The following is a 19,647-nucleotide window of genomic DNA, read 5'->3' as shown; positions in this document are numbered from 1 at the left end:
AAGTAGTGGTGTAAGTATTCAATATCAAATGTAACATTGACAGTTTGTCCCAAAAACATTGCGCCTATGCCTTTGAAGTCCTCATCCTGATCGCCCCAGGTGTATTTCGTCTGCGCATGCGCAGATTGTTCGGCGTATTCGACGTCATTTTGATATTTTTAGCGCTCTTCTGCGGGTTCTCAACTGGGCGATCGACACCTTTTTCGTAATATTTTTCGGAGAGGGATACATACATACATACATACATACATCTTTATTTAACAATGCAGGTTTGAAGGATTGGCAAGACCGAAGTCCTGATGTGGACCTGCCTAACTACAACTTAGAAACAATTACAATAAAATATATAATACAATTGGAAAAACTGAGTGAAATCTGTCTTGAACACAATCCTAATTTGATAATTAAATGTATAACAAGTATTAATTCGTAATTAAAAATATAGAAAGTCATCGTGTTTCATTGAAACACAGCAGGAACCTTTAGCAAAATTTATGCTATTGAGAAGATGCTTATTAACCTTAAGCTTGATCTTAAACAGTCTTAAGTTAGCACATTCCTTGACATGATGGGGAAGTAGGTTCCATGCCAAGGCGGCCCTGTGTTTAAAAGAGGACCTGCCAAATTCAGATCTTGGTCTTGGCACTTCAATATTTAGAGAATTTCTTAAGCTGTAATTGGTTTTTGCCTTAGAAATTAAAGTATTTAGATCCTCTGTATTTAAACTATGATAGGATCGATGAAAGAGTATAACAAGTTTATCACCATTTCTAACTCTGTGGATACTCGTGGAGCTTGCTGGCTCTTCGGACGAGGATATTTTAATGGTCAAAGTGCGAACAAAACGCGAAAAAAGGCCGAAAACTTGAAGTTTGAGATTTGATTTGCTGACCTTCAAGATGTGCACATGAGACAACAAACTTGACGGTTAGTCTTAAGATGTGGATGTCTTACTTCTGTGAATCACGAAGTTGTATGTGGAGGCGATCGTGAGATATTCGTTACGATAATAGAAGGTAGTTTAGAATTTGATCTTATTTTACTTAAACTTTTTGATATAAAATTGCGTTAAGTTCGAGGTGGCCCCCCAAGATTCAAATCACTTCAGATAACATCGTTTTTTTCTTTCTCTTTGTACTCGCATAGAACACAAGGCTTTAAAAAATGTTCCAGCTTCAGGATTGAGTCGCTCTTACTACGACCTTTGGCGAATTCGTTTTTGGGAGGTTGAGATGGATTTTCCAAGTCATATGGCTTACAAGTGTCTTTGGCCATTTTGCTCTCCAAGTCTGTTGCACATGGTATGTAGGTACGTGTCTTAAAAACGGTTACAGTCTTGTCTCAATCATCTCCGGTTTTATCTTATTTTGTTGCTGTGTTTTGGTGAGAATTTCTCTAATTGCCTTTCTGAGCTTGAAGTGCTGGCTAGAGGATAAACTTCGGTAGAACTTATTTATCACATGGGCCCCCAAATCCCTCACCACTGTCAGTTCGTTGGTTATTTACTTAGCTTTCGGCCTAACCAGTTTATTTACCTCAAAAAAATGAGTGGGTTATGTCTCATGAGTTTAAACTGGTGCCGTTTTCATCATGTTCATGTGCTATTCGAAACGAATGGCGTCAGCTTCATTCTGTCCTATTTATTTCAGTAGGATACCTCTGCTATAAGAAATGAATTTGGGTCGAAGTGTACTATGAAACTTGCAGGTTAAAATTATCAAACTCTCTGTAGTTCTTAAAATATGAGACGAGTGATACAACAGATGGATAATTACTCAAGGGGCTGGAACTCCTTGTTTCTTTAGAATGTTTACTACAGTATTTCTGTCATATTTAAAAACGAATTTCACGTTAAAATGTCTTCGAACCAGTTTGACTTGTATTTCACTTTGCCAGAAATGTCGTGATCCTTCGATTTCTTTTTCTTACTTGAGACTGATGATAGGAATTAACTTTTATGTTCTCTGCTGTCAAGGGAGATGTGACCCCACTACATATAGTTGGTACTATTGAGAGAAGGGATAGGTGTGACATTTACTAAGCCTAGTTGGTATTCGCTTACTATTGGTATAAATGATCAATCTTTTGTTCATTCCTTGCAACCTGCCTCATCCAGCTCATGCTATATGCAACTTGTGTCTAAACTTATTCACAACTGTAAAATTACCAATCAAATTTTTGAAAGTTTTGTCCAAATTTTTTTGGAAAAGAATATAAGGAGCAATCAGGTGAAATGTTTTCATGTTCCTTAAGAGTGCTGAGCTTCCAGTGAGAGCTATAAAATGTCTTAAGTGACTGATAGATGATTTGTCTGCTTTAAAATTGGCACAGCCAAACCCCTGGCTTGAAAACTATAAATTTCTTCAATGCCCATTACCTCAGAATATGCAATGTCAAAGTCCCCTTTTGACTAAGTCTCATTTCTCTAAAATCTGATAGATGTAAATCATCTAAAAATGAGATCAACAAACCTTTCCACATTACTTTAATCTGACCTTATTTAGTCCTGTTCCCAGGAAAAAAGACTTGGAAATATTTTGTTTTTTTATCCTCACTGTTAAATATCAGCCTTTCTGTTTCTTTGTTGTTTGGCATGTAATAAGAGTTATTTCAGAACACTTAATTGTCACAGAACTCTTGGAATTTAGTAGGTTGGAGAATAAGGTTGGAAAGAGTATGTATGAGTTTGTTGTGCAGTTGAAATGATAAATGAATATAATTTTTATTGAGGAAAAATTGATTTATTCAGCTATTCATTTTACAACTGGAAGCCCAAACTAGTACTTGCTTTAATTCTCAATTTTTCCATGTCATTTGTCATATCTGATGTTATTTTCAAGACTAATGATTGAAAAGACTTTTCCTTACTCTGTTAAAATCCACAATTATTCATCCATTTCTAACAAACTCTTTGATCTAAGGCAACCATATCTCCAGTACTAATGTTGTCTTACTTTTCTTTACTTTACTTTTTTACTTGACATTGACCTTTTTGTTTTGGTAACCAACCCTGCCAATTGTGATTCATGTCAAAAAAAAACTTGTAAAACAAAACAAACTTTTGTAAACTTTAACTTTTTGCTAAAATTGAAGTACATTGCAATAGCAGCACAGTTGGAGCTCTAAAAAATGCTCACAGGAAAGTGAGTACTTCAAATGATCAACAATAACTTGAGTTAGCAATGACACGATAGAAGTATACCATCCAATTTATTAGTGCTCTCCGACAGGCCTCTTGCATCCTTCACAACTAACATCTACATCCAGAACACCCAAACAATTACAAGGTAAGACTTGAAGTTGTTTGTACAATCTTTTGCTTTTGAAAATAACCTCCTTCCACACACCATGCAACAATTTTTAATGTTTAAATTTTTGCCGCATCAATCTAAGTTACAGGAAGAAAAATGACAAGAAAAGTTGTCTCAAATACTTGATCCATTATTGTTTTCTAACATATTTTCCTGCTTCTTTTCTTTCGCAATTCTTGAGTGGAAAACTAATGCAGGCACATACCAGCAATTTCTCGCATCAAACTAAAACTTGCAGAACATGCACAACAAAATGCCCCTCTGCTTGGAAAGCTGGAAATTGTCAGCTATTCCAATATGGTGGACTATTCTGGTAACTCTATTTACAATTTACCTATAGTCAAGCAATGTGATTGAACCAAACATGAACATTATAACATGCTTAACATATGAAGAATACATTGTTGAGTCTAAATCAAGGAAATTTTGCTAAATTTTGTATGGCTGCTTCCTTCACCCTCGACGATCTTAAGTTTCTTGTTCAGCAGAGTTTTAGCTTAACACTGTAGCTGCTAAGACCTGTGCTTGCAAGCGTAAACAAAACTTATGAATGGTGTATTGCCACTATAATGCCCTTGTCATAGTGCTACTGGTTAGAAAGATCCCCAAGATGAAATTTCTATTGTCTTGTACCTCCAGCCAGTAGGATCTCAAGAGGCTTTAAAAAATACTATTGGCTAGGGGTATAGCTTGCATATTAAGTCAACTTTGCCAAATAGTTACTACACCTTTGTATGGTTTGCTTCACGTTTAACTTTTCCTACACTCCAAATTAGCCTTACACTCCTTTGAGTCACTTTTTTCATGAATATGTTTCCATTTATCTTTTATTTGGTCTTGTACCCCTAGCCAGGGGCTAACAGCTAGAGATAAAGCTTGCATATTTAGTCAACTTTGCCCAATTTTTGAAACCGTTTCCTCCACAATTTCCTTTCCTGCGCTCCAAATTGTAGTCTTACACCTTGGAATCATTTTATTCTAAGAATTCATTTCATTTTTTTTATTTGATCTTGAACCTCTAGCTGGTAAGATCTTTGGAGGCTTAGGTAATACTACTGGCCAGAGGTACTGCTTACATACTAGTCAACTTTGCCCAATTTTTAATATGGTTAGCTTACATTTCACTTTTCTGTACTTCAAATTTCTCTCACACTCCTTGGAATCACTTTTTTCAAGAATACATTTCCATTTATGGGTGTTTTACTGGGGCAGGATCAAACTTCATAATCACAAGGGTCAAAATTTATTTCCTTTCATCGTGTTTGTAATGAAAACAGGGAGTAGTGTTACTTACTTTGTAAAATAAATTGGCCGTTTGATCAGTAAGTGACAAAGATCAATGAAATTGACATGTTTCAAGCATTTTTGTTTTCATAATTTTTGTTTTCTTAATTTAGTGGGATGAAATTATAAAGGATTGTACTGTTTGGGACTGTAAATGTGGCAATAGCTGACCACATTAACATGTGTTTTTTAATTAAAAAATCTATGGCCATTTTCTCAGCCATAAAATAGAGGCCATAACAATGAGGTGACGGTATTACCAAGGTGGCCATAAGACTGGGTTCCCCTGTATTTATAGTGAATATAGTTTTTATACATTGGAATGTTATGAGCTATAGTGTTTCATGTTTGTTCTTCATTTCCAGTCTAAAACCTGGATGAAGCCAGCAGGAGAGCAGTCTTTTCTCTATGGGAATCACATCTTGAAGTCTGGCCTTGGGAGGATAACAGAAAACACACCACAGTACCAAGGAGTTATTGTATACTCTATGAATGACCTTTCACTGGTGAGTGAAAAAAAACTGTCATCTTGAAGGGAGATTTTGTATGCATGTATCAAAATGGGATGGAATTTCTCCAAACGTGTGAAAATGTAGCACAGTTAACCTTTTAAAGAGTGACAAGGTTCTAATTCTTCTTCACAATTTATTCCTTGAATCAGTTCACAAGAATAAAGGAAATGATCAGCAGCTAAGACAGCATTTGATGGTTTTACAAATTCTCTTTGTTAGAACCTAGAAAATATAAAGAGAACAGTATGGAGAGTATGCATAATGATGTTAGGGTGTAAAGGGTTAGTGACTTGTGATGTGAGGTTAAGAAATATGGAAATCCTTACCCATGATATTTTGTGATTAGATGGTCTTCCCTTGAATATAAGCCCATGTGGTGGGGGAAGGGGATTATGGAATTCATAAAGAAATGAGGTCAGTGATTGTTGGAATTTATAATAAAAACCTCTAAATTCAATTGTATGGGTGTGGCTTCTAATTTCACCCATCAGAGGTGCATCAAACATGATAGGGCATTTATGTGGTAGAGCATATTTGTAGAATAATTTCTCCACAAAAGGTCTGAAAGCTACCAGTGCTATTCTTTGTCTTGTACTAGGACCCCAAGGAGTACCACAATGCAAAAATTTAAAGTTTCCATCATTTTTGTCCAGGGATACAAGTGTGCTGGACCATCTACAAGGCTCATATGGTGTGGCACTTGTCTTAAACGTAGGATTAGCAATAGAGAATGCATTCAGGGTGGCAAAAACGATTTAATCAAAACTTTAAATACATTAAAAATTTTGTTTATTGAGTACTTCCCTCTCAAAGAATGGGGAAATATCTTGAACTAGCTGCACTTCCTAATTTTTTTTATTTTAGGTTTTTGGTGCCACGTCTCGTTCATCACAAGATTGTCGCCAAGCAAATCCTACAGATATTATGTGTTTCCATCAAGCTGATTTTGGGGTATACTTGAGATGTGAGGACACTTTGACATAACAAAATACTGAGAACAATAAAAGATCACTTTTTAGGCATTTTTATCTTTTAATTTAAAATTATAATAACATTGACCTGTAGCTAAAAATGAACCCTTTACACCCTAACATCACTAAAGGTCTTTTCCATACTGTTCCCCATACATTTTTTAAGGTACCGACAAGGAGAATTTGTGTAACAATCAACAGCTTTTGCTGCTGGTAATTTTCTTTATTCTCAAGACCTTACTGCATGATTCAGGGGTGATCTTGTAAGGAGAAATTAGATGCTAGTCACTCTAAAGGGTTAAAGGGTTGAGTTTAGAAATAACCTATTGCAGTCAGAGCAATAATCAGGACGAACGTATTTTTCAATATTTATTTTGTAGGATACTACTACTATCTTAAAATAACGTAATATTGTTTGTTCATGAACAAAACAAACCACTTGAAAAAAATTTAAATCAAGCCCTCTGTAGAAACTAATCCCCCGCCTAGCCCCAATCCATGCCGGTATCTATGTGAGTTTGACCTTCGCGTCTGGAGAACGTTATAGCAAACCTATTTGTTACAAAAGAAGCTGTTCTTCAACCTCTTTGGACAGGTTAGTAGGTATATCCCATCCACACCATAAAAACGTGTCGTTAAACTGGATTTAAGTGAAAGAAACAGAGACCTAAAAAACTGAGAATGTTTCCATACATTTCAAGTAGCATATTAAAAAGACCCATAATAATTAGTTTGAAATAATTTCGCTTTTATAACTTTTTTTTTGTTTCCAACCACGTTAAGTTATATTTCTAACGTGGCCTCTTGATTGTGTTTAGCACTTTGTAGTGGAGAATTCTAGCTTGTATTAACCATCTTGGCTTGGATCTTCTGTTTCGTGACCTTCCACAGGGTGGCGGCACATCGGGCAAGTAAGACTAAAAGCAAAAGAAAAAGAAACTGTAAGATACAGAGCTCTCAAAGTACACTCCTCTAAAGGCGGGAAGAAAAGGAGTGATTATGTCGCAGATAGGGTTAGTTTTGTATCTGATTGGTCGAGATGTAGTTTTCCGGACCAATCACAGAGCGAAGTGATGGAAAGCCAACGTAATCCCGGTTACTTGTGACACTCGTTCAGAATTACTCATAACCAATAAGAATTCAAAGTCAGGAAAGTGCGCGAAAACGTGAATGACCAAGCCGAAATTGCTTTTAGTTTTGTACTTGATTTGTTGAGAAGCTGGCTCGAGTTTCCTGCCAAACCAAAGTTATCCTGGATTTCTTTCGACATTGACGAACAAACTGCCGTTTGATACTGTACCTCATTGCGTAACACAGCACTACTTGTTACACCCACAGAATATCCGGGTTTTATGTTTACATCACTACAGCATAATGGCGTGTTCATTGCATCAAGTAAGAGAAGTCTTGATACATCAACTGACAACTGCGGAAACGGTTTCATGATGACAGCACCACCACCATTACTTAAGTTATACTCTCGTTTATTAATATCCTTTAAAACGTTATGAACAGTTACTTTGGACTATCTAAACATACTTACACGCGATTCTGTATCTCTGCATAAAACATCATTCTAGAGCCACACTCTTTATGAACCTTATGTGAGCATGGCAGAATTTGGCCACCGGTGAACACCTCCTGAAATAGCATGCAGAATTTAACGTGTCAGTAACACTTGTACCCAGACATTTTCATTATTAAGAGCTGTCTCCTAGGGCTTCAGACGTCTTTTAAGATCTTTGCTACAAAGCATAAATTCCCACCTGTGTTTGGAGCAATTTAAAAGTGTGGAATATGATCTATATATAATTACCTCAAAGCAGATGCAACAATTGTCAAGTTGTCCTGAGTTCAGCCGACATTTGTGTTTTCCCTCCATTTGCTTCCCCATGCAAACATTGCACACGTCGCAGTGAAAGGATGTGTCCTTGTTTAAGCTGAAACAACAGTTTGATTAAATGAAATGATAGGGCCATCACGTCACTAACGTTATTCTAAGCCGGCGGATGTTTCTCCCAAAGCAAAAACCATTCCATCGTTTTCTTCTTTCAATCTATGTTACGTCTCTTTATGACCTTTTGGAAATTGTTCCAAATGTTGTTGCGCAATGCAATACTTTGCATTACTTCGCTCTCAATAGCACTCGGGATAGATTTTGTTGGCCAGGCATAGTGGCCTCAGTTTCACGAACCGAGATTTTCTTCGCCTGGAGAAATATTCAATAGCACCTAAAGAAACGTTTGGAGCGCACGAGTTAACAGTACTTATAACAGCCTTTGTTGTATTCCCTTAAAACTATCTCTTTTAGGTTTAAAGAAAACAATACGTTCTAAAAAGGATTTTGACTCTGCATATAACTGGATGTTTTGAATGTATAGCATACGGGATAATGAACGTGTCACTAAGTCGTTTTATATTATAAGCTTAGTTCTGCACGCATTCTGGTTGGTTCTCACTTATGATCTATTGAAGAACAGACGTATAGATGACGTCATCATTAAAACTTGTTTTAATTCCTTATTATATAAAACAAATAGATTCCAAGTTGCCGTGCGTCTGTTCAGTAATAAATCACAGAGGAAGTCAAAATGTGGTCAGAACATCAGTGACACACTCGGCTGCGCCTCGTGTGCCAGTTTTTTGTTCTGACCACATTTTGACGTCCTCTGTGATCTATTACTGAACAGACGTATGGCAACTTGGAATCTATTTGTTAAGTATAATTCAATTGAAAAACAACTTACCGGCAGATATTACACTTCTCACAGTGGAAAGGGTTCTTGTCAATACCCATAAAATGCTTACACTTTGGGCAGAAATATTCTGACAATTTTACGTCACAGCGTTTGCAGGTTTGACTTTCTTCGTTTATCTGAATTAGATTCGAATATCATCAGTCAGAGGGTGTTACGTTAAAAAGTGATTTTTAATTTCAGAATGTTGCAAAGAAGTTGTTTATCCCTCTATCAGTTTAGCTAAACATTGTGTCACAAGCAATATCTAGAGCAATTTATATAGAGGCATGATTTAAACAGTTGCCTATTGGAGCCAAGTTCTCTTGTTTCAACTAAGTGACGATAATAACCCAGCATGTTACATTGATTTCCCGTCATAGAACTTTAGAATCAATCTAAAAGCCTCGCACCAACTTCTCACCCAATCAGATGCCAAACCAAAACCAGTGGGGACCTGGCCAAAATTATTTTCCCGCGCTGCTTGGCCTTCGTGCTTACAAGGAATTTGTTTTCAACGTCGCTCAAGCCGTAGTCTTTCTATTGCTCTTGGTTTTCTGATTAATCTGAAGTTAGATGTAACTCACTCCCATGGGATCTTAACGTCAGGTATTTGGGATTAAGTCGGGTTTTTATGATTTTGTTTCTCTAAGCTACTTCATTACGACAAGATTCCAAGAATGCAAAAGATACTAACCTCTTCTTCGCGTCCACAATTTCTGCACTTGACATGCGTCGCATGACGTGCCTTCTTATCATTAGCAGGGCATGTCCCCGATAAATTATGACAGTGTTGGCACGGATAAAACATTGCACAACATGAAAACTTGACCGTGCAATGTCTCTGGTAATGCTCACACTGCCAGAATGGAGTCTCCTGAAGTGATGAAGGCAAACCACTAAGTGCTGGAACAACTCCATCGGAGGTCCAGTACCTGTTGAAGTCCCCAACGCGTTGTTGTCCATGACTACAAAACAAATCAATAGTGGAAGTACCAAAACTTGGTATGGTAACGGCTGAATTTCTCACAGGGGGCGCCAATGATCTGACTCCAGGTGAAGGCTGAGTCTCACTTCCTGCAGAAACGTTTTCAAACCTTGAACAGCCAGTTTGATGTTTGTTTCTTGGCAGGTTTTCATTTGGGTCAGGCCAGTCAGTACCTCGGCTGGGAAACTGCCCCCTTGTTGGTGTCACAGGTTGGTAATTTACTGGCAATGGACCTCTGTGCCGTAGACTCTTTGCCCTGGAATATACATTCTCTAGCATCAACCTGCTTCTTTCTGATGCTGCCTGAGTCTTATTTCCTACAGAGACGTTTTCAAACCTTGGAGGCGTTTCCTCTCTTTGCTTCTTTTCTCTCGTATCCCTATGTCTTTGTGCCACCTCTCTTTGCTTCCTTGATCTTGCATCCTTATGTCTTCGTGCCACCTCTCTTTGCTTCCTTGATCTTGCGTCCTTATGTCTTTGTGCCACCTCTCTTTGCTCCCTTGATCTTGTATCCGTATGTCTTTTTGCCACCTCTCTTTGCTTCCTTGATCTTGCATTCCTATGTCTTTGCGCCACCTCTCTTTGCTTCCTTGATCTTGTATCCTTATGTCTTTGTAGCGACTCTCTTTGCTTCCTTGATCTTGTATCCCTATGTCTTTGTGGCGCCTCTCTCTGCTTTTTGGTTCGTTCTTCTCGCTCTTTAGGAACTCTATCGATCTCAGCCACTTGTTGTTCTAGAGGAACCAGTGAAGGGTACCTGAGCGATACTGAATCAAGTGAATCGCCCCGTTGACAATTGAATGGGCCATGGCTCCTCAAGCTTTCCTCTCGTCTCTCTGAATAAACCATTTCTGTTGAAGTCAAACCTCCATTTGCTTGGGTATCCCCATGGGAGGGCCTGTACATGTTGAAGTCCCCTACGCCTTCTTGCCCATGACTGCTAAACTCATCCTTAGTGGATGTAACTGGGGCTACACTTCCTGAAGTCGTGCTTGAAGAGAATTGCCGAGTGTTGGTATGAAAATCTGGTGTGATAACGGCTGGATATCTCACAGGGGGTGCCAATGGTCTGACTCCAAGTGAAGGTGATGCAGCCTGAGTCTTATTTCCTACAGAAACGTTTTCAAACCTTGAAAATTCAATTTGATGTTTGTTACTTGGCAGGTTTTCATTTCGCTTAGGCCAGTCAGTGCCTCGGCTGAAGCTAAAGACAATGGGGAACTGCCCCCTTGTTGGTGTCACACGTTGGTAATGCACTGGCAATGGACCTCTATGCCATAGACTCACCTCACTGGAATATACATTCCGTAGCATCAACCTGCTTCTTTCTGAAGGGTGGGGGCTAAAAAGTGAGGAGGAGGCGTCACTAATGGTTGTAGGATATTGGGTCCAATCATTTGAATGCTTGTGGCTCACTGGCATTCTGTAGCATTCTGATGGGTTCTTTGGAAAGTAAAACAAAATATGCAAAGGGTGTCAATGATAAAGCTGGTACTTTTTTTGTGCTTTTGGTGTCCTTTAAGACCTTTGCCACAAAGCGTTAATTCCCGGCTGTGTTTGAAGCAATTTAAAAGTATTAAATATGATCTATAATTACCTCCAAGCGGATGCAACACTCGTCGTGTCCTGAGTTCGGCCGACATTGGTGTTTTCCCTCCATTCGCTTCTCCATGCAAACATTGCACACGTCGAAGTGAAATGATCTGTCCTTGTAAAAGCTGAAAAACAGTTTGGTTAAATTAAATGATAGGGTTATCACGCCACTAACGTTATTTCAAGCCGGCGGATGTTTCTCTCAAAGCAAAAACTATTGCAATGTTCTTTGCAAAGGTAAAACAGGCCAGTGTTCAACGTGTCGTTTTCTTCTTTCAATCTATGTTACGTCTCTTTATGACCTTTTGGAAGTTATTCAAAATGTTATTGTGCAATGCAAAACTTTGCATCACTTCGCTCTCAATAGCACTCGGAACAGATTTTGTTGGCCAAGCAGAGTGGCCACAGTTTCACGAACCGAGATTTGCTTCGTCTGCAGAAATATTCAGTGGCACTTAAAGAAACGTTTGGAGGGCGCAGGAGTTAACAGTACTTATAACAACCTTTGTTGTATTCCCTTAAAACTATCTCTTTTAGTTTTAAAGAAAATTATACGTTCTAAAAAGGATTTTGACTCTGCATATAACTGGATGTTTTGAATGTATAGCATACGGGGTAATGAACGTGTCACTAAGTCGTTTTATATTATAAGCTTAGTTCTGCACGCATTCTGGTTGGTTCTCACTTATGATCTATTGGAGAACAGACGTATAGATGACGTCATCATTAAAACTTGTTTTAATTCCTTATTATATAAAACAAATAGATTCCAAGTTGCCGTGTGTCTGTTCAGTAATAAATCACAGAGGACGTCAAAATGTGATCAGAACATCAGTGACACACTCAGCTGCGCCTCGTGTGCCAGTTTTTTGTTCTGACCACATTTTGACGTCCTCTGTGATCTATTACTGAACAGACGCACGGCAACTTGGAATCTATTTGTTAAGTATAATTCAATTGAAAAACAACTTACCGGCAGATTTTACACTTCTCACAGTGGAAAGGGTTCTTGTCAACACCTATAAAATGCTTACACTTTGGGCAGAAATATTCTGACAATTTTACGCCACAGCGTCTGCAGGTTTGACTTTCTTCGTTTATCTGAATTAGATTCGAATATCATCAGTCAGAGGATGTTACGTTAAAAAGTGATTTTTAATTTCAGAATGTTGCAAAGAAGTTGTTTATCCCTCTATCAGTTTAGCTAAACATTGCGTCACAAGCAATATCTAGAGCAATTTATATAGAGGTATGATTTAAACAGTTGCCTCTTGGAGCCAAGTTCTCTTGTTTCAACTAAGTGACGATAATAACCCAGCATATGACATTGATTTCCCGTCATAGAACTATAGGATCAATCTAAAAGCCTCGCACCAACTTCTCACCCAATCAGATGCCAAACCAAAACCAGTGGAGACCTGGCCAAAATTATTTTCCCGCGCTGATTGGCCTTCGTGCTTACAAGAAATTCCTTTTCAACGTCGCTCAAGGCGAAGGCTTTTTTATTGCTCTTGGTTTTCTGATTAATCTGAAGTTAGATGTAATTCACCCCCGTGGGATCTTAACGTCTGGTATTTTGGGATAAAATTCGGTTTTTTATGACTTTGTTTCTCTAAGCTACTTCATTACGACATTCATTCATTCATTCCAAGAATGCAAAAGATACTAACCTCTTCTTCGCGTCCACAATTTCCGCACTTGACATGCGTCGCATGACGTGCCTTCTTATCATTAGCAGGGCATGTCCCCGATAAATTGTGACAGCGTTCGCACGGATAAAATACTCCGCAACATGGAAACTTGACAGTACAACGTCTCTGGTAGTGCTCACACTGCCAGGGCGGAGTCTCCTGAAGTGGAAGGCTCTCCTCTGCGGTTCTGTCTTCTCTCACTCTTGTTTCCCTTTCTCTTCGCTCTTTCAATTCTCTTTCCATTCCCTCTCTATTTCCTCTCTCTTCTCTTTCTCTCATTTCTCTCTGTTCTCTCTGTGCATACTCTATCGTCAACCCGCTTCTTTCTGGAACCGGTGAGCGGGGGAGGCTCGAAAGTGAGGATGAGCCGCTATTGCTGGTAATAATACGTTGGGTCCAGTCGTTTGAATTCCTGTTGCTCACTGACATTCTGTACGATTGCAATAGCACGCTCCCTGTGAACTTTGTGTAAGCTGAACGCGTCCTGAAATAACGAGCAGAATAAAAAGTGTCAATAACACTCGTGCAGAAAGGTACACGTATCCTCGTCTGCGTTTTTTTTATGTTACGTTTTTTAATAAGCTTTTTTTCCTTACTCAAAATCTTGTGAGGCCATGCATTTCGTTTAATAAATAGGCGTTGCCTCGTGTTGACAGATTATTCTATGACAAGAATCGTGATTGACATTTATTCAATAGATTGATTTAAAAGCGTTGGATTATTATGTTTTGGGTCAGTTTTTCAGCAGAATCGAAGTGAGAAAGAAGTTATTTTGTTATCGTTTTTCTGTCTCTAAATCTGCTTACCTGGAGAATCTGCTAACCCGTAAAGTGAGACTGTTGTAACGACCCGCCACAGAAGTAAGTTTATATTGAAGTTTTTGAATTTAATTACAAGATAAAGACTTGATTTGCGTTTGTTCTAATTGCGAATTACAAATTGTATTTCTTTTAGATCGAATAATTGTTAAAGCTTGGCTTAATATTATACGGTTTGTGGTGGTCATTTGATTTAACCAGTTCCGAGTAAGGAAACATTACTGTGCATAAATTACAAGCCAGCGTTACAAGAAGGATACTCAAGAATCATGAATCCTTTGAATGTATTTTAAAAAACTTGACATGTTAAAATTTTGCTTAGCTGTAGTGTTCATTATGTGTTATCATTAGGTATAATTGGTTTGTCCTTACGAGCTGCTTTTTTTAAGGAAAATGTTTTTGAAAGTTTTTATTGCGAAGATTGCGTTACGCGTTACAACCAAAACTTGCCCATTTTTCTATCTACCCTTTACACACTTACCTGTCAATAAACAAGGACAGACTTAGGGTGCGTTTCTTTAAAAAAATCCAAATCCGGATTCTTGAATCCAAAAACGGATTTTGCGTTTCTTTAATAAAATCCGAAAATGGATTTTGAATCTATAGAATCCACACTCCGAGTGGATTCATTAGATCAAATCTAAATCCGGATTTTTAGGATTCATGATCCGTGCGTTTCTTTATTGCACCGATACAAAAAGCAGTACGTTTGGCAAGCGGTCGTCTTCTTAAAATCCGCCACATTCCCGCCATTTTGTTGTAAATATTAGCTGCTGCCGGCCATGGCGAATAAACAAGGTGAGTTTTTTGTGTAGTTTCACCGAAATTTTCCGTCCTGTACGTATTTTTATAAATTTTCCGGATGTTTGATGCGTCTTGGCATCTTTTATTTCTATCTACAGGACAATATTGGACGCACAGTTTATCTGCAGGTGAATATCCAGAATATCAGTGGAACGAAAGCCACGTTCAACCGGGCATTCAACCTTATCTTCCTCAGTTCATGTTTCCACCACCGCAGGCATCACAGTTCAGCCATGAAACAGTCAGATCAGTATCACCTCAGCCTGGTCCAAGTTTTTCTTCTTTGGAAACAGCTGCAGCCACGTTCAGTCAGTCGCGTGAAGGCACCGAAGGCGAATCGAGAGCTCTTGTACGCTGGTCTAGAGCTGATGTGCTGTTGTTAATTTCCTGCTATGTCGAACGCAGAGAACGATTTAAAGATATAAACAAAAAGAACAAGTCCCTGTGGGAAGAAATCAGCGAAGAATTAAAGAAGAACGGAGTGTTCTTTAATGCCAAGGCGTGTGAGACGAAATTGAAAAATCTGAAGAGAAGTTATGTTGCTTGTGTTGATCACAACAAAGTCAGCGGAAATGACCGAAAGAAATGCAACTTCTATGACGAACTTCACGAAATATTTTCGAAAGATGATGCCATCGCTCCAAAAACATTGTGCAGCAACATTGATGGTAAACGGAGCAAAGATGCAGTCAAGAGTGTTAAAAATTCCAGTTCCACATTGAGTTCCACAGGTAGTGACACAGAGGAGCCTGTGGTTACAAAAGCAAAGAAAAAGAAGTTACCAGAGCGGAAGAAAAGAGAAGACCTCGTTGGGCTCTTTAAGGAATTTACACAAGACAGGAAAGAGGAAGAAAAGGAAAAGATCAAAAAGTTTGAAAATATGCACAATGAACGCATGGCACTCATCGGCCGATTTTTGAATGTTTTTGAAAAATCATTGAACAAAGAGTAACCTTGATTCCATAATTTTTTATTGTGTTGCAGAACATGGGATTATTTGACCACAAACATGAACATAGATACAGTAAACCTGAGTTTGTTGTCAGTATTGAGTTATCTAAAAGTTTATTATATCATACATGTTAACAGTATTATTGCAAGTTGTATGTTTTTTTTATCACATACATACAAGGAACTACAACAGCAACATTAGGTGAGAGGGCCTAACTAAACTGGTTTTGATATTATTTATATCCTTTACTTTTTTTAGCCTGATTCTCAGATGCTTCAGATCACTTGTGTCACGCACTTCCTCCTTTCTGTGCGTGACACAAGCAACCTGGACTGTCAGAGTATTAGGCTGTTACATTTGTGTTGAAAGTTTACATTTCAAGCAACACCATAAATGTTTCAGGTAGTATAAAGTGATCCATGTACATGGCTCTACTATTTTCTTATATACTTTTAAAAACAAATAAAATATTGATATTTATAGCAAAAAGACTATTATACAGTATAAACTTTATGAATGACATACACCACCTATGAAAGAAGTGTTCATGAAAACACCACAGTACAAAAGGTATCAATACATAAACCACTTATAAATGCTAGGTTTATGGGATCAGTCTCATTATCATGTTTCTCTTATCAACTGCTCCTACACCTGGTGGAAAGATGTCATCATCATTGTCATCATTGTCATCATCATCATTAGAGTCATCTAAAAAATCATCGATGTCATCTTCAATAATGCAAATGTTGTGTAAGATGCAAGAGGATACAATAATTTCCGGTATGTCCTCAATTTTGTCAACATCCATCATTGTTTTTAGCTTCCTAAACCTGTTCTTAAAAAGCCCTATGGACCTCTCAACCACCATTCTGGTGGAACTGTGGGCAGTATTGTAACGTCTTTGTTGAGCAGTCAAACGTCCGTTGTCTCGAAATGGGGTCAACAGCCACCTCTTCAAGGGATATGCTGCGTCTCCCAAAATGTGGGAGTTGCCAGGAAAATAATTGTCTGGGTTCACTTCAACTTCTCGGCAGATCGGAGAATTACGAAACACGCGAGCATCGTGTACTGAACCAGGGTAACCACAGAAAACATCGGTTATGAATAAATCCGGGTCACAAATGACTTGTAGTTGGACGGAAAAGAAACCTTTGCGATTTATGTATTGTTCATGATTGTTATGAGGTGCTTTGATTGGTATGTGGGTGCCATCAATAGCCCCCAAAACACCCGGAAAACCCTTTTTCTCTTCAAAGGCCTCCATCACCGCTTCGGCTTTTAGACCAGTTGGAAACTTGATAAACTCATCCATTAAGTTCCTCACTATTGCTTTGCAAACTCGTCTGTAGACTCTGTACGCAGTTGCCCTGCAAACATCAAATCGATCGGCAACAGAGCGTAAACATTCTGGATTCCCAAGAATCCACAGCGTAATAAGGATTTGCTTTCTTAACTCGACCGGTGGTCTTCCTCTATCGCCGGTGTATTGAGGTAAGTCGCCGTGGACCGAAAGCAAATGTTCGAGAACTGTAACTGTATGCCGTGACATGCGGAAGTGACTTCGGAAGTCCTCCGGTATGTAACTAGGTACGGTTATTTCGTAAAAATTCTTTGTGCGAACGCGTTCTTTTCGGACGAGCTGTCCGGCCGCCAAAAGGAATAAAACTGCTTCGTCATCGGCTCCTAAAAGAACCTGTTGTTGTTCAAGGTCATCGGCAAGGACTTCTTCGAACAGTTCAAACATCAAACCAAAACTTTCCGCCATTTTGAAAACTCCCCCCAAAACACGCGAACTGCATGCTGGGGTCGTTACGGTTAATTGAAAAAAAAATCCATTTTCGGATTTTTCGTGTCTTTAAAACCCCTAGGGGACTGAGGGGGTGGGGGTTTTTTGACTCAATTGGTGACATGACATTACTAATTAGGCCACCAAATTTTTTTAATATGGCAGAAAACAATAAAACTAACATTTTTAGAAAGAGGAGATTTTGCACTTTCATTTGGTGCAATGAACTAATACATGTGTCTTACAGAAAAAATATGAAAAATCCAGAAAGGTAATAAAACAGATTTTTTTCCCCAACCGTCTTCAAATTAGAGAACAGAACTGAAGTGAAAACTTTGTCAACACAATAACTGTACACAATATCAAGTTCTATATACACAGAACACTTTTCCTAGCACAAAATAAAACACTACTGTTCTTCTTTTAACCATATTTAGTTGCAAACTTGATGTCAGTCAGTAGTCTCAAAATCATTTTAGTGTTCACTTGAATCAACCTTAAACCTCGATAAGTAAATTAATGTTTTGATCAAAGGAAACATAAAATCATCTTGATCTCCTTTGAAGTGGTCTGCCTGGACCATTTCTTGGTCTGCCATGACTGTCTTTGAGTCTCTTGGGACCATTTCTACTGGGGTCATCAAAAAGATAACTTTGCAGTGTGTGGTAGCGCTCAAAGCAAGGTGCTGGACAAATACGCACTTGGCAAACCGAGCACTCATACACTGTTTCCACTCGTTGAATATGTATTTTACAGTTTCTGTGAGTATCAGTTGCCACAGGATGGTGAAACTGCTGGCGGTCAAAGCGGACATCCTGTACTGCTACATTGCCTCCAGAAAAGTTGTTCCGTCGAAAAGAATTTCCTCCTATCAGTTCCCGCACAAGATTCTCTTTGAATTTGACAAGGGTGACTCTAGGATGGCCAGCTCTTCTATACATGATGTGGGCATTCAACACAGCAACTTCAAGCATATGAAAGAAAATTTTGTAATACCAAATATTTCCTTTCATAAGCCTGCAGCAAGTTGCTATGCATTGATCACCCAAATCAACTCCTCCCATATGGGAGTTGTACAGGTTAATCAACTGTGGCTGTGCAATGTTCTGCCTCTGCCATTGTCCTCGTGTTTTCACCCTTCTCTCTATCTGTCCAATTCCCAAACCCTCAGGGAGAGTTGAGAGTAAATGTACCAGCTTTCGGTCCTTCCATGTCACACAGATGAGGTTGCCACTTTGACGGAAAAGCGAGTTTCCCCTGACAAGGCTTTTGACCTGCTCGCATTGCTGGTCAACAATGTCCTGAGGTAGGTACTTTCTATTTCCCCTCACTGTTCCACAGGCTCTAATTCCCTTTTTTTCCAGTTCTAGAAAGAGAGGTACACTGGTATACCAGTTGTCAACAAACAATTTGTAACCTTTGTTGAAATAAGGCTCTGTTAGCTTTAGAACAACTCGCTTAGCCAAATCCTTGCTTGCTACTGGACCCTCTTTTCCAGTGTAAATAGAAGTACCAAGTACATAGCCAGATGCTGAATCTGCTATCACAAAACCTTTGATCCCAAATCTGCTTCTCTTCAAAGGCAAAAATTGTCTGAAGTGAACACGGCCCTTGAATTTGATCAGTGTCTCATCAAGAGATAAATTCTGAGAAGGTGCATATACAGCTGTAAATCTGGGCACAAGAGCATCTAAAAATGGTCTAATTTTCCACAGTTTATCCCTGTTGGGATCTGTCTGGTCTGGGGCATTGCAATTATTTACAAAGTGGAGATATCTCAGAATGTGAAGGTAGCGGTCTCTTGACATGGTGCTAGAAAACAGTGGAGTTTTGGTGACCGAATCAGTTGACCAGTAAGCTTTCAAATTGCTTTTTTTGACAAGACCCATTGCCAATGTGAGCCCAAGCCAAGCCTTTAGCTCTGGAAGGGTAAAATCGTGGAGATCACCCAGGGAATTGTCCTCAAGCTGCCGTTTTTGATGCTCAAACCGTTTGGTCTCGCGAATAATCAGCTGATAAACATCGTCAGTAAACAGAAGTTGGAAGTAATCTAAACAATTACTGTTATTGTCCATTTCTACCCTCAAACCAACCTCTTCGCGAAAATTTATGCCTTCTGGGGGTTGTATAGTAGATGTCCATCTCATATTGGAGTAGTTTTGCTCCTCGTCATAGCTATTTTCAATTTCTCCATCACTT

At 38.7% G+C, this 19,647-nt stretch overlaps 4 protein-coding genes across 7 annotated transcripts in view; 3 read left to right on the top strand and 1 right to left on the bottom strand.

Moving 5' to 3' along the window:
- The window catches only part of LOC113666120 (60S ribosome subunit biogenesis protein NIP7 homolog), a 39,362-nt gene that overhangs the window by 6,939 nt on the left and 12,776 nt on the right, over positions 1-19,647 (top strand). The window lies entirely within an intron of this gene.
- LOC149041190 (60S ribosome subunit biogenesis protein NIP7 homolog) lies at positions 745-9,133 on the top strand. 4 transcript variants are annotated; one of them, XM_089214570.1, is made up of 3 exons: positions 745-1,301; positions 4,961-5,101; positions 5,972-9,133. In XM_089214570.1, the coding sequence occupies exons 1-3, from the start codon at positions 1,233-1,235 to the stop codon at positions 6,089-6,091; spliced, it is 330 nt and encodes a 109-aa protein (XP_089070696.1). In that variant the 5' UTR covers positions 745-1,232; the 3' UTR covers positions 6,092-9,133. The 4 variants fall into 4 exon arrangements, with proteins under 4 accessions (XP_089070696.1, XP_089070698.1, XP_089070695.1 ...); XM_089214572.1 differs by lacking the exon at positions 745-1,301 and adding an exon at positions 3,024-3,624 and having other exon boundaries at positions 6,970-9,133; XM_089214569.1 differs by lacking the exon at positions 745-1,301 and adding an exon at positions 3,032-3,624.
- On the bottom strand, positions 9,668-13,994 carry LOC113666121 (uncharacterized). The gene is made up of 5 exons (XM_089214609.1): positions 13,065-13,994; positions 12,368-12,495; positions 11,399-11,519; positions 9,711-11,244; positions 9,668-9,672 (listed from the first exon to the last, which is right to left on the bottom strand). Exons 1-5 carry the CDS (start codon positions 13,512-13,514, stop codon positions 9,668-9,670), a joined length of 2,238 nt encoding a protein of 745 aa, XP_089070735.1. The 5' UTR covers positions 13,515-13,994.
- LOC149041189 (uncharacterized) lies at positions 14,606-16,148 on the top strand. Its single transcript, XM_089214563.1, has 2 exons — positions 14,606-14,701; positions 14,806-16,148. Exons 1-2 carry the CDS (start codon positions 14,686-14,688, stop codon positions 15,657-15,659), a joined length of 870 nt encoding a protein of 289 aa, XP_089070689.1. The 5' UTR covers positions 14,606-14,685; the 3' UTR covers positions 15,660-16,148.

This window comes from Pocillopora damicornis, chromosome 8 (assembly GCF_964200805.1).
Source record: "Pocillopora damicornis chromosome 8, jaPocDami1.2, whole genome shotgun sequence".
Lineage (NCBI taxonomy): Eukaryota > Metazoa > Cnidaria > Anthozoa > Scleractinia > Pocilloporidae > Pocillopora > Pocillopora damicornis.
This window is presented reverse-complemented; position numbering and strand designations above follow the sequence as displayed.

Bases quoted from the DNA above. Each gene is read 5' to 3' on its own strand.
- LOC149041190 (XM_089214569.1), top strand. From the start codon at position 3,553: ATGCACAACAAAATGCCCCTCTGCTTGGAAAGCTGGAAATTGTCAGCT. The intron at 3,625-4,960 runs GTAACTCTATTT...CTTCATTTCCAG, and splicing joins CAATATGGTGGACTATTCTG to TCTAAAACCTGGATGAAGCC. The intron at 5,102-5,971 runs GTGAGTGAAAAA...TTTTTATTTTAG, and splicing joins CTATGAATGACCTTTCACTG to GTTTTTGGTGCCACGTCTCG.
- LOC113666121 (XM_089214609.1), bottom strand. From the start codon at position 13,514: ATGTCAGTGAGCAACAGGAATTCAAACGACTGGACCCAACGTATTATT. The intron at 12,496-13,064 runs GTTAGTATCTTT...AATCTAATTCAG, and splicing joins ATTGTGGACGCGAAGAAGAG to ATAAACGAAGAAAGTCAAAC. The intron at 11,520-12,367 runs GTAAGTTGTTTT...ACTGTTTTTCAG, and splicing joins GAGAAGTGTAAAATCTGCCG to CTTTTACAAGGACAGATCAT.